The following is a 14972-nucleotide window of genomic DNA, read 5'->3' on the forward strand; positions in this document are numbered from 1 at the left end:
TATTCACGTTATTCCTGGCCCCGCCCCCGGCTTCCTGTTCATATCCTGAAAGAGGCGGAGGCTGAAAAAGCTGGCCTGAAAAACATCATTTTGTTTCCTGTTGTCCTTGCATTAAAGTGTCAGTTTTTGGCGTTCTGGGCTCTGGGCTCTGTATGTACCTGGGTTGCCATGTCTGCTTATAATAAGCAATGTGTGTCTATAAAAATAGTATAGTTGCTTATTGGGCTTACTTTCTAATATTTGGGAAACCAGTGGTTCCCAAATCTTTTCATATCAAGGACCCCAGGGCCCAGACTAACATATTTGTCCACAGTCGCAGACGCCCATCTGAAAATATGTGGTGCCAGGGACCGCCATACAGATTTATGTTGTTAAAATGTTTCAAAAATATTCTAATTTCTTTTTTTTTCCTCAATATTTTTTAAATAGCAAATATACAAGCTCACAATGTGTCGCAATGTGACACATTGTGAGCTTGCTGATCTGCTATTTTCAATTGTAAATGTAAAGTATATAGCCTAGTTGCTTCTGTTGAGCTTATTTCTTTGGCAAAATCTGGCAACAGATGTCACTTCCTTACTTGGGAGGAAGTGAAAAGATGTTTTTTGAAGCAGCACACAGAGAAAATCTCTCTAGCGCCCTCTGTAAAAGCAAATGGCAGCCTCCATAGAGAGGACCAGGAATATAGTGAATAGAGTGGAGCGGTCATTATTCACCTATAATTCACTGCTGATTTCAGCGCTTGACCAATCAGAATCAAGCATTCAACCAAGCCGGGTAATAAATATATATAATGCCCTTAGCAGATTTGGTCTGGCACCGCTCAGTTGTGATTGGATTTTACTTCCTACAAAGTAGCGAGGGACCAATCAGGGCCCATTATGCAAATGTGGGGCGGGTTGATCACTAGAGGCATTTTTTTTATTTGGATCTTGGAAATGCAGGTTCCACACAGAGATTTCAGACTATTCTCGACACAGTGATATTTGTCTGGCTATGCCAGGCTAGCAGTATCTCACCGTGCTTTACTGGGTGTGTTGGTGTCCGCGGTCTCTGCTGCTATCATCTGTTGGTGTTTGGTTCGTTCCAAGTGGTCCATGTAGCTGTGGATCATCTGGACAACACACAAAACACCATAAATGAAAGGATTACATTTCCTTGCTGGTGCATACACCATCATTTTGAATAGAAATTGGATTGCACAAAGCGGTAGAATGTTCACTATCAATAATATTTCATTTTATTTTGCTCTCCTGTGAGCCTGGGGAATTGTCCAAGCAAATGTGTCCACGGTCATTCTATTAGAGCCAATCATCTGGGGATCCCACAAAATAATTTGGGGACCCCACTTGGGGTCCCGACCCCAAGTTTGAGAACCACTGTCTTCTGTAAATCATGTATGCATTCGCATGGAACATTTTGATGACAGTGAAGAACAAACAATTTTACATTAGGCCCTTAGTCATCACATAGACTACACTCCGTATTCACTGCCTTGTGTCTGTGCACAGCTGCTAGAGTCAGGCAGGGACAAAATATGGTAACTATCTTTGCTGAGTGTGTAGGTGGCAGGTTTTAGTATACATACAAGCATACCTCTGTGTGCCTTTGATGAAGAGTATTGTATTCCTTCTTGAGCTCCGCTTCCCTCTCCTCCAGTCTGCTAACTGTAAAGAAAATGCACAGATTGATTGATTGATTGATTATTTTATTAGACAAAAATGGAGAACAGTACAAGTAGTCAATAAATACAATAGAAATGCAGTACAGTACTAGTACAGTTAAACACCCTGCCTAAAAGGAACATCCCAAATAAGACCTTTTACATTCTTTTCTACGTTGGAAGTCCTTGGTATGTAATTCATTAGTCTCGCGTGGCCAGACTGTTGCCTCCGCGATTTGGTCAAATGCTCCCGGCATACAGTCTGGCGCACCGGGGAAGAAACGGCGAGTGCGAGATGAAGCGGAAGTGAAGCCCCCACGTCACTTCCGTTTCAGTCTCACATCACACATATTTATCATTATATAAATAAAAATCATATAAGCATGTTTAGCTTGCTGCTTAGCAGAAATGACATTTTAAAATATATTATTTTGAACGTTAATGCCCGTTTTCGATACTCGCCATTCGGGAGCTGCTGTTCCAGACTCTATATAGCATTCAGAGATTGTGGAATAGTTGTCTGGCTACGCGAGACTAGGAATTCATTGACATAACAAATAGCAAGCAAAGAAACATTCAATAAAATATCGCAGTTATAAAAACACTATATGTACAGGATAGGGGAAACTAGGGGTGGGGCTAAGGTAAGGTCACTTCTCGCCTGTCTATGGGAGAAGTGATAACTACCTCCTTCTCTGGCCTCGTGAAAGGTGAGTTTTCAGGGCAGTAAGAGCGAGTTACATGTCTTAAGGGAGGTAGTCAAGGAATTCCACACCTGGGTGGCAGTGTTGTAGAAGGAGAATTTACCCATATTTGTCTTATGGGTTTGTGTTATCAGATCATTATGTGCGCTCCCTCTGGTGTTGTGGCTGTGGGTGTCGCTAACCTTTTGGACATGTTTGGTCAGATATGCAGGTACTGAGGGGATGGAGGGCAGATTTGCATTGACTATTTTGAATGTCAATCCCATTTTAAGGAATTTCAATTAGTCTTCAGGTTAGTCTTCAGATTGCCGAATAAAAAAAAAGCTTCTACGCCAAGATAAAATATTATTGTGCTCCAAAGTAAACTAGAATAGAATTGCAAGACTGCAGTGAGATTTCAAACCTTTTTTTGCAAGAATGGATCAAAGCATTCTGACAAATTTCAGTTCAGGAATTTACTGACACACCAGTGACACCACATCCTTCAAAATCATTTGTAGCCCATATTCTCAGATCCATTTACTTGAATTTGTAACAACATGTCAGAGCCACAAGGGGTCCTCAGTGGACCACGAAAGCTCTCCCCATTTTTTTCCCCAGAAAGGATGATTTGGAGACATGCAGCATTGCAGCCCTTTTTGTCATCAAGTACATCCTAAATCACAATCCTACATTACTATAGTCAGTGATCAGGTTTAAGCTGAGGCCAAACAACACAACCACTCTGCTGAATTCTTCATCATTAGCTGCCTTCCTGGTCGTCATCCCCTGCAGTCTTCCACCACTGACCATCTACTGTGGTTATGTAGTGCAAATGTATTAGACGTAGATCATGTCCAAACACTCCTAGTTAATACATGTGATATATACCCTCCTTTAACAACTATGCCTAATTGTTTACAGTAGAACAGTTGAAAAAACACAAACACCAACATTCCAGTGTTTCTGCGCTATAAAGGAAAAACCAGGGCAAGTGTACAGTATTTGTATAGCATAAGGCAATTAAAAGTGTTACATGAAGCAGAAATAAAACATACTATATACTATATAGCTTAAAGAAATTATTATGCCATTTAATCATTATTAAAGTATACTGTTCGCTGTGCAGTGTGCATGTAGTTTTAGTTTGACAGTAGTAGTTACACACTATCCTCAATAAATAAGTAATCGTATAGTGTAAGAGCATTTATCCTTCTGTTTAACCACCATGAGTAATAAGTTCAATGATGTCATCATTAATGTTTTTTGTTTTTGTTTTTCAAACAAACCGTATTTCGGTTCCCATAACCCATATGTGTGCCCCAGACACCAATACATTCCCTGATGTTAGCAGTAATAGTGTCCTGCTTTTGGAAAGTGACACACAATTAGCCCCAAATTACCATTTTATACACACAGATTACATGCAGATCCTAAACAAACAACCACAGACTTATCTATGGAGTAACCGTCTGTCTCAGTGATATGTAGCCAACAGCTTAGCTATTCCATTGTGGCTGCTGGCTGACATTGACCGTTTGTAGTCAAAACACCATGACAATCTTTGTGCATGTGTGCACGCTTAGTCTGGCTATGCCAGACAATGTCACGATCACACAAAGACGGAGATTGAAGCACTAAAGTGTCCCATCTGCTCAGTTACGACGGCTATGCGCCAAGCCCTAGTCAAGAGTTCACCCAGCAAACTGAGTTACCACACCTTCTATAGTTAACACTTTGCCCTCCTGGTTTGTATGTTTACCTTGTTGCACTGTACAGAACGGTTCTCTTCCCTGGGATTAACACAAGTTGAAACAAGTTGAGAAGCTGGTCTTTTTTAATTAATGGAGATGGGTAATTCAGAGTGAGGTGTGAGGGGTGATCTGCGTCATTATGAGAAGACTGATAGAGGAACTGGAGATTAAAGAATAGACAGAAATAACCTACAGCAGATAAACAGATGTGTGGAGTTTACAGGGAAGTGAAAGTACAATGCCAAACAAAAATCCCCAAAGTAAAATAAAATACATTCTGGAATAAGTCAAAGTGTAACTAATATTTGAGTTACTGGGTATAGGAAAAAACTGGTAAATAAGTTCACTGTTGAGTTTGTGTAACCTTTTGGACTATGCTTTGTAATAGCAACAAATAATAGGCTATTTAAGCACTGGACGGCTATGGCAGATGACAACGGTAACCGGAAATGATCAGCGCTCAATAGATAAACCTGCCTCCGTCGCAGCAGTCTCTACAACGCCAGAAGCTCCCTTTCCACGTAGCGTCTACATAAAACATCTGCTGCATAGACACGTCGCCATGGGAACCAAAGAGTTCATTGAAGAGTTCAGTCGTTGACGGCTGTTTAGTTACTGATTCTGACCGCTATGGCGATTACGTCATAGTAGCCGTAGTCCCGCCTCGCGTTGCAGTTGTAGAAACAGGCAGCTTAAATTGCCTAATGTTTCCCCAACATTCAACATTTTTTACTTCATTTAGATTCTAAATTTTAGAACAACATGGCATGGCATCAGATTAAGCGCACTGTGGCTGTTCATGTCGAGTGCGGATGCCAGCAGTTCTGATTCTGGCATGCAGGAGGAAACTTATATAAACCATCTATCCCTCCTGCCAATGCAAATGGGAAGATGAGTCCTGTGTGAACATCATGTGGTGTTTGCTTACTGACATCCTGTGAAACACAAGTCATCCTCTATGTCACAATTGCCCAGAATCCAATATTTCTCAGACCTGACAACCTTGCAAAAAGTAAAATTTCCAATCAAAAGCAAGATGCTTGAAAATCCAGCCTTCAACCAGAACTTTATTTGAATCCAAACAAGTTTAAATCACTTTGTATAATACCTGGCCTTGGGCTGGAATAATATCCGCATGTAGTGTTATGTGATTTTAGCTTACATGGCTGGGCTTAGTTGGGGAACAGTTGGAGTAAACAAGAGAAGCTGGTCTTTAACATAAGGTTAATAATGGTCTTTATTCATTAGCGACAGGGAAGTCAGTCCATCTGTCCTGAGGCATATCAGCCTAACAAACAGTCACAAGACCAGCAAACAGCCAGGGTGTCGCTGTGTGTGTGTGTGTGTGTGTGTGTGTGTGTGTGTGTGTGTGTGTGTGTGTGTGTGTGCGTCAACATCATATACTACTTTAAAGAGGGGCAATTCATCTGCAATCCATCCTGGCCACACACACAAACAAACGAAAGATTCACAACAGGTCAACCTACCGAGATCAACACATAGTGAAGATAATCGGAGAAGTAAACCCACAGTGATAAAAGTTGTGTTGGTTTATCAAAGATCCGGGGAGAGGGTATGTTTTGTGAGTATGGGACTTACTCTGGTCTAGAGAATTCTTGGTTTTAAGCTCCAGTTGGCGTGTGTGAGACTCCAGCATCACCAGTCGACACTGGAGCTCCTTCTTCTCCCCCTCTTGGGAGTCCTCAAACGCCATATATCTCTGCAATGAAGAGCGAGATGAAACACAAGAATGAATAATAACTCTTATTTGTTAGTGCACTTTATTTGGGCTCAGTGTCTGTCATTAGTGCTGAGAGAGAGAGAGAGAGAGAGAGAGAGAGAAAGAGAGAGAGAGAGAGAGAGAGAGAGAGAGAGAGAGAGAGAGAGAGATATCGACGAATGATTTGTTGGTGACTGAATTATGATTATGGGACTAACCTTTATCTGAGTGACCCTGCGCATAAATGTGTTGAATCACTTTCCTCTGCTTAACACATATGGTGCCAACCCCGAGTTTCCCGAGTTTGTATTGGTACTAGTGCTGTGCCAACCCCGAGTTTCCTGAGTTTGGGCCGTTTTTGAAAAAAAAAAAAAAAATTCTAATTTTTTTTTTTTTTCAAAAACTTTTTTTGGACCTCCAGAAATGTATTAGGCATGATCGCGATCGCGAAATTGCATGTTTAACCCCCATACCAAACCATTCTTTCAAACATGGCAGCCATGTTTGTTTACATCTGTAGAAAACATAATGGCTGATAAATCATGAATGCCTTAACGGATTTCCAAGCGGATTTTTTTGTTTGAAAGCTGTGAACAGCATCTACACACGTGGTGCATCATCTAAGCATGGGCGTGCACTTTTTACACACTTGCACAATTACATGGAAGTCTATGGTAACCATGGCAACGCGAGACATTGAAGAGAAAAAATCATTGCAACATAAGTGTTAAGCACTACCGATACGTTTGACGCCATGACAATCAACTACTTTGTTTTTGTCCTTATCTCTATCTCACGTCATGTGTCGAATACTATAAATATTATCTATGTGAGTAATAAACTTCAGAACATGTGTGATAGTGCCTAGGTGTCATCTTGTTCTCCACGCACGTGACTCAACTGAAACATCACTCACCACCCTTAGTTAGAGGGAGACTCAACCACATGGATGGTCAACCAAAATCTCGACAGTGACAGAAACAAGGAGAATCCGAAACATGGGTTAATTGGGTCAGATGGGTCCTCTCTGACCCCGGCACCTGTCAGCCAACACCGGTCTGACACCGGCCTTGTTTTCAGTGGTTATTTACCACAACTAACACCGCATCGACCCACTCTGACTACTGTGAATGTGACAGAAAACGATAGAAAGAGCGGTAAAGCGTCAGAGAGAGAGAGTGAGAGAGAGAGAGAGAGAGAGAGAGTGAGAGGGACCTGGTGTTGACATCACAGGAGGAGTCACATGGCATACAGTATCTGTCCTCAGCTCCATTGTAAGTGTAATTTAACCTCTCTACACAACAGGTGCACAGTGGCAGTCTTTTGGCACTGTGTGTGTGTGTGTGTGTGTGTGTGTGTGTGTGTATGTGTTGCTCCTTCACAGTTACAGTATGTTTTTTGGGAGACAGACTGTGCATCTTTCAGAGCCTGCTGGAGCAATAACACAATGGACAATTCTACTCTCAGTTTTGATAAAAGTAACTGAGTTGGATTGTTTTTCTCCCCTTGTCTTTTTTAGAGAGGGGGTGATTGTGACAATGACGTCTCAGTGTCAAGTTGTTTTCGGTTAAACCCAGCTGCCATGGCTCATAGCCTAATGGCCAATTAGTGTGGTGTGGCAGTCTGAGGACGACCTAGAGACATAGGCAACACACTATAGTACTTGTCCAACTTTATTATTTGGTAACCCAAAAGTTTGTCGGACTACTCTCGAGTCCTCCCACACGGCACACACGCAAGTCATATGTCAAATCAACAGCTTCATCGGGAATCGTGCGATACGTTGTTGTTGAGATAATTTATTCGTGAATTAATTTTCCCCATTGACTTGAATGGGAAAATGCAAAAACGGCAACCACACTTGCAATTTCCCATAATTGCATCTTTCTAGACTAGTTCATACTTGGAACTGGAAGAAAGGGACTTGTATACAAGCGACACAGATGCACCACCAGCTATGCCTGGTCGTATTAGTCAGTGGGATTCATACCGTGGGACTCTGTATGATATAACATGGTTCACCCTTGCAGAGAGAAGATATACAGCAGCCCCACCCATCCTTCCCATATTCACAGTTAAGTCAGGTGTCTTAACAAGGGCAGAGGTTTCCCTTTCGGCACAAGGTCTTGTGATCCGAAGTTCCCAATGGGCAGCCCACAGGTAGGGGGATGAAAGTCATCTGCAAATGCTGAGCAATCACCTGAGCCCCCTGCCCTTCCTGAGGCCTTATGGAAAAACAAACAGGCAATTCTTTCCTCGGATATCAGCTGAAAAGTGTTTGTGGTGGTGTCTTAGATGTCTTTGTGAAGAATCGCTTCAAATAGAGTCTGTTGCTGTTGGTTTGACCTGAAGATTTAGTGTAAGAAGATAATCCATCAGTATTAGAATTTAGAATAGAAAATACCCCATTCCCTGCAAAAATATAACAAAGCAAGAAATGTTACCTTCAAATTTAAAGAAAAGAAAAATACCTTGACTTTTGTTCTTACAACTTTTTACATTTTTATATTTGTGTTATATTTTCATTAATATCTTTGTTTTTTTTACAATGATTTGGTGGTCCACTAGCAGTCTTTTATTTACTGATGTACTAATGCCCGCACAAGTCAAAATGCAGGGGATAAATTAGTTGTTATAGTAATGCAAAGAATGGCATTATGCTTGTCTGTCTGTCTGTCTTTAATATCTTCCTCCTATATGTCACCCAGCTTCTCCAAAAGGTGCTTGAGGATAGCAGTGGGGGTGGCAGTGGACTTCAGACTGGACAGGAACCTCTTTGATTCACTAAAAGCAACTACCAAACTGTCTATGTAGAGGGTTCTTGAGCAGCAGTTTGACTGTGCTCTGGCAGTGCACTCTCCACACGACCTGCAGACCATCACTGATGATGTGGCTGTCAACACCACCACTGCTTCCCAAACAGTGGGTCGGGAGACTCGGTGGGTCGGGAGACCACGGCCGACTGCCCCGCAGAGTGCTGTAGTGTATGGCCACTTACACCATGGCCGGCGCTTGGCAGGATGGCCGAAGAAGCGGTATTAAGGACCAGCTGAAGAAGACTTCACTGAAGAAGTGCAAGATCAGGCCTGAGGACCTTGAGGCTGTTCCTGACCGTACAAATTAACTCACAGGTGGACCGCCAGAAGGCAACAACAGAGACACAGGATGAACACACCCATGACTGCCAGTACCACTACCCCAATACACCCTACACCAGGGGTCTTCAACAGGGGGTCCTGGACCTCTAGGGGGTCCTCAAGAGTTACTACAGGGGGTCGTCCAAATCTTCCAATCCTTTTCATATTAACAACTGCCAAAAATAGCAGATCTACAAGCTCACAACACCTCGCGCACTTTGGGGGGTAGGGGCTTTTGGGGGAGGTTGGATCACGGTAAGTAGGGTTTGGTTGTGTGTGGGAGGGCCAGGGAGATATCCTAGCAGTGGACCTGCTCCCCCTAAATCTACTAAGAGCATTAACATAGCGCTGGACTAGACGACAGTAGGCCGGGTTTGTAGGGGCCGGGGGCTGTAACACCACCATAATCTGTACATTGCAACCTACTGAATGCACAAAACACATGGTCTGGTGTAAAAGCAGCACTGGAAACCTTTTAAATAAACAACAGGCCAGGCAAACAGGATAAGCAAGACGTAAACTTAAATTTGAAATCTTGTTTAGACACAAGCTACTTGTTAGATATCAGAACCAACACCAATTGAATTAATTATGAAACATCAGTCAGAAAGGTATAACTAGCTTGGCATTTCACTCCAGTCCAGCAGGTTCATCTGGTTTCCTAGTTGACAGTATAGTAATGCAGGGCACGGGGCAACGTGGATTCAAAATTATGATACACAATATTCATGGCACAGAGGGGGGGGGGGGGGGTTTAACCCATTTAGACTGGAAATGCATTATTTTGCTTTAGCTACTGAAAAATAGCAGATATACGAGCTCACAGCATGGCACAGAGTGCCTCCACCTTGGGCCCTAGTAACTCAGTCCCACTTTTCCCCCCTTGTGACGCCCCTGGTTGGAATTCATTCATAGCCAATCGGAAAGGAATACGAAAGATCTGACTGATATATCTTGATCACGTGACTCCAGAGATGTGTACTAAGTGAGTTTTGGACAGAATTAGTAGTATCAAAAAGTGTGTATTTTGTTCAAATTTTACTTATTTGTATCACTGGGTGTACATCAAAGAAAATCTAAACAATTGCAATGATATGTAAATACTGGTATAAAGGTATTTAAAAACAAACAGGAGCAAAAGTCTCCGGCCTTTGGCTGGATGGACTGGCGGGAACAAGTAATTATGAAGGTTTATTCTATGAGTGACTCAACCCAAGACTTGTTTCCCAGATACAGCAGATGAGCACACAATGACACCTAGAGATTATTAAAGTCTGAGATATACTCGGTTGGGCATGGGGTCGTGCACCAAAAATAGACGTACAGTATCTACAAGTTCACAAGAGGTCATGCTGATACACATTGTGACCTTGTAGATCTGCTACCAAGTATAAATCATGCGTTACTTTAGACCTCTATAGCCTAAACCTTAACATCTAACACAAAGGCGCGCACACACACAGCTTCTTATCATATGACAGTGCTCCAGAGAATGAGTGTTCCTCCACTTTTTTTGCGTTCTCACTGCGATCTTCTTCCCCCGGCTCCCCGATGTATAATGCTCCCTTTGTCCCTCCCTAAGCACATGCACACAGACACACATGCGGCATGTGGCTCCAGCACAAGCGCATGTGCACCCACACACACATAGGGATCCACTGTATGGGCACTCAATTGACAGAGAGCCTGATGAACTGCGCTTGGTCTTCAGTAGGCTGGCTGGATATTACTGGGGAATCTGGAGTGGACGACCGGTCCAGCAGCATGGGTTTTAAAGTTTCCGGTTCCTCTGAACGTTTCTCAACCTGTGGGTCGGGACCCCCAGGGGGGGGTCACCAAATTATTTTGGTGGGTCCCCAGATGATTAGCTTAATGTGCAACGTAGTTTTCTCACTCAACAGTAAACAAACCAAGATAAAGTTTAAGTGTATAGAGGGTATCTGCATTCTGCACATTTCTAAAGTGACAATTTAAGGACGAGGCCAGGCGTTGTGAGCATGTAGATTATACAAAATGTAATGCCTCAACTCTTGGTGCTCGTCAGGGTGGGGGGTTCCCAGTTAAAATATGATTATTTTGGGGGTCCCGGCCTGTAAAGGTTGAGGACCACTGCCTTAAAGGTTTGTAACTCTGAGTGTACAAATGGAACCAAAAGACCATGACAATTTTAAAGTTTGAGAACCACTGGTATTTATAATTCTATAGCAGTCCACATACCAGCTCTGATAGTGTGATACGCCGGTTCTGCAAACAGTTCCAAATGTGATGGAACCGATTCCGGATCTTCCGGTTCCTCAATGTTGGGTCCGGTTTCCGGATCCCAACCCTATCCAACGTCAGGTTACATTTTTTGAAATAAGAAGGAACATTGATGTTCCACACAAGAAACTCCAGTAGTTTATTGTTTATTTATCAATATGGTTGTGACAAGGTTGTGACATTCTTAGTATGAATGTAGTCTTGTGTAGCCAGACCATAAGAGGCCTCTGCTATGTAATCAATGTATCTATGTAAATTCAATGAATGGGATACAACTGAGTGCAATCAATTTGGACATTTCAAAAACAACCTCATCACACTAACCAATAGAAAGACTTTAGTGCAATCCTTCATATTGGAGCGATAGTTGTGAGTAGGCTTGTTAGCGCTGGTTTTCTAAACCATTCAAATTCATATTGACACACACACAAGATGTGGGTTTCAGACCATGAAATATGCATACAATATTGTGTCCAAATATCACTCATGTCAAAAATATATGTTATTTTCATCAAACATGTCACTGAAACATAAATCTGGCTAAATGCAGCCAGAACATCTAAAAACTGAAAAATCAAACAAGAACTTGAACCAGAGTCTGTACGCTAAAACGAAGACGTGTCAGTCAAAGTTAACTTGATGCATGTACCCGGCTACCCGCTTAAGTGTATCCACAACCTTCCAACATCCCATCGTGCATTGCGCAGAGGTTGCACGGAGCTTCCGGCGCCGCAGCCGAGTGTGATCTTCAAGCTCACAACAATTGCATCTGCGATGCGACGTGAGCTTGTATGTCTGCTGTTAACCGGAAGTGTGGTGCAAAGGATTCTCCAGTAAATTCCCAAGGAAATAGGTGGATACACTTCATTGACCAGGGGTCCATCCTTGTCCGACTCAATGTTTTCTCTCTACACAAAATGTCTCTTACGTCTATATCTACCTCTACACAATCTACAAGTGTTAACTTGCGACATGTTGTGAAGTTGAACTTGTAGATCTGCTATTTCGCAGAATGTTTGACTATTATGCGCAGGGATAGGGATGCCTTGGGCTCATGTTGTTAATTACAAGTTGGTTGCTAAAGGTGCTACCCTACGCATATTGTTTTTTATATTTTCTCTATGCCAGCCAGGCAAACACAGGGGATGGAGCCGTACAACTCTAACAACTCTAACAGCTCATTCATAATCCAGCTGTGTCACCGCTACTGGGGGAATCCTTGTTAGTTTATTTTCCTCCGCTTAGTAATATGCTTAAATTCTGCGGGTCGTCTCGTCTGATCTGAGGTCGTAAGGGAGACTTGACAGGGGACCTCAAGGGCCGTGGTTGTGCACTGGCCGACCGGCTGACAGGCCGGCAAACTGACTCATTAGACAATTTTAAAATAGGATTTGAAATGTGTTTTAATTATTCCTGTATATGAACGAAGCACAGACAGACTCAAGTCATCCAATGTATATTGACCACCTGGCATTCTGCTTTCTCTTCATTAGACTCCACCTTAGTTAATCTCCTTGTATTATTTATGACCAGGATCAGTAGCACTAGCAGGTGTCTTTTCTAAGAGAGGAGATCCCTTACATCATAACATTGTGTGAGATCATGCTGCCGCGCAATGAGACGAGGACACTTTGGTCCAGGAGGAGTCCAAAGTAACTAAGGGAAGGGCTGATTTCCCAACAATTTCCTGCCCTGCCCGTTTCCTTTCCTTTCCTAGTGAGTCGAACTAAAAGGAAGAGAAATTCCTTTGGGTTTGTAGTGTGGGAAAATGGAACTTCGCTAATTCAATTTGTTTGACTGGTGAAATTAATCTGTCACTTTGCTCGAGTGTGTGACTTGTTGTCACCCAAATGAGCAGCTTAGTAACCGAGACCACGCTAAGGATTTCCACATAATAAAGAGGCAATTGTTCTGTCTGCTGCAAACTTTGCAATCCATCAGCCTGCAACAATATTTCTCGTGTTGTGACGTTCCAGTGTGAAATGCCACCAAGGAAAGACAACTATCACTACCTTAGTCATAGCAGTTGGTCAGCAGGTCACACGTTACTGTGGCCATGTTACTATGCAGTCAAACAGGATGGTGAGATATGAAGAGAATTTTAGTGATTTTGTGCACAATGTGTTCCCTAGAGTAAATCACAGAGCTCAAATGTTGTTAGGCATGTTCTCAACCACAGACAAAAGTCAGTATATTTACCTATAAAGTACTACTGTCATAACAGATATCAGAGAATGGTTGTTAATCTTTAACTAGGGCTGACATCCACCTAGATGTCATTGGGCTCGTTTTTGTTTGCTGAATTGTTCATTTTTTTCCATTTTCCTGCACAGTGCTACAATTACAATTTACAATTTAGGCATTTAGCAAACAATCTTAATCCAGAGCGATTTACAATCAGCAGGTAATACATCAATACAAGTACTGTGTAGTTAAAGGCCCGTTCACATTGAGCCGATCCCGGGGCCGAGGATCCCCGACCAGATATCGGGATGACCCCCCGGGAAAATCGTTTGGTCGGCCCCGGGATCGGTCTTGGGCTTGAACAGTACCCCGACACGATCGGATTATGTTAATTAGCTTTTTTATGACCTCGGGACTCGTCGGGAGCGCTCACGATAATATCAAAAAAGCTTGATATTTTCGGGTCATCGGGTAGGAATCCTTTACAATTATTGTCGTCTGAATGAGCTCACGGGATTGCATCAGATTATATGAAGCCAGCTCCTCCCTTTTTTAGGCTGCGCAGAGTGTAGGCTATTCTGTCACAGCCTACACTTTTATTATTATTATTAGCCTACTTACTTTTTACTTTAGCCTACTCTCTCCCTTGTTGTAATCACTTGTTCAAAAACGTTATAGCCTATAGCGTTCTTTCTTCTTTTTTCTTCTTCTGCGCAGTCATTTGGCAACAAGGCAGTGTCTTTTTTTTTGCTGCGCAGATTTGGCTAGGGCAGTGCTGTTCTATCCGTGTATTATAAGGGCTCTAAATTGACCTTGTGCAACTTGACAGACAGACACCCTATATATAATATCTTATTCATATAATGTAATACTCAAAGTCAGAGACATTCCATTGCATTCCTTTTTTTTTTTTACTTTTACGCGCGGGCTGCAGGCACATCATTGCGCCTCTCGTTCTGTCAGTTTGTTCATTGGTCCTCAAAGAGGACCGCCAGTCCTTGGGGAGTTCCAGGGGGTCCCCAGCTAAATGATATTGAGGAACCTAGGCCTGTCCCTATTCTATATGCTTGGATGTTGGTGGGACAGTAAAAAAAAAAAAAGCGAGAGGTTAAACTTTTTTTTTTCTGCGACTGCACGCCCACAACGGCGAGGTTTGGACATTCATAATTGCTATTAGCTGATTAAGCTCATGCCTGTTTAATGTCTGGCTGGTTGCCGTTAAAATGCTGGTTGATGCTTTTTAGGAGTGGACACTGGTCAATCAATGATATTGGAGATGCGACACTCTCAGCCGTGTCTTGCTGGATGCGCATCACATCTCGCGTCTCGCTTGCCAAAAACATAACTGAATATATAATTATAATATCTATAAAGTGAGCAGCGGCCAGTGTGCGCACAGTAGCTTACCTAGAAGACTACAAACCTACCTTTGTTTTTATAATGTTTTGTCATGATGGCGCAGTTATCACTTGTGTGCAAAGGACGATGATACACGAAAGAAGAATGTAACACCAACTTCTACCAATTAATCCATTGCTGTGACAGACAGACAGGGTGAGACAGCCAACGTGC

General features: G+C 42.5%; 1 protein-coding gene across 1 annotated transcript in view; it reads right to left on the bottom strand.

Annotated features, from left to right (window-relative positions):
- spag9b (sperm associated antigen 9b) overlaps positions 1 to 14972 on the bottom strand; it is a 59390-nt gene that overhangs the window by 37842 nt on the left and 6576 nt on the right. The window contains exons 2-4 of the mRNA XM_080746928.1: positions 5700 to 5820; positions 1597 to 1667; positions 1020 to 1114 (exon numbers count right to left, since the gene is read on the bottom strand). Of these exons, the coding sequence (XP_080603054.1) occupies positions 1020 to 1114; positions 1597 to 1667; positions 5700 to 5820 (287 nt within the window). The remainder of the gene's footprint in view (positions 1 to 1019; positions 1115 to 1596; positions 1668 to 5699; positions 5821 to 14972) is intronic.

Source organism: Nannobrachium achirus, assembly GCF_963921795.1.
Source record: "Nannobrachium achirus genome assembly, chromosome: 18".
In the NCBI taxonomy this organism is placed as follows: Eukaryota; Metazoa; Chordata; class Actinopteri; order Myctophiformes; family Myctophidae; genus Nannobrachium; species Nannobrachium achirus.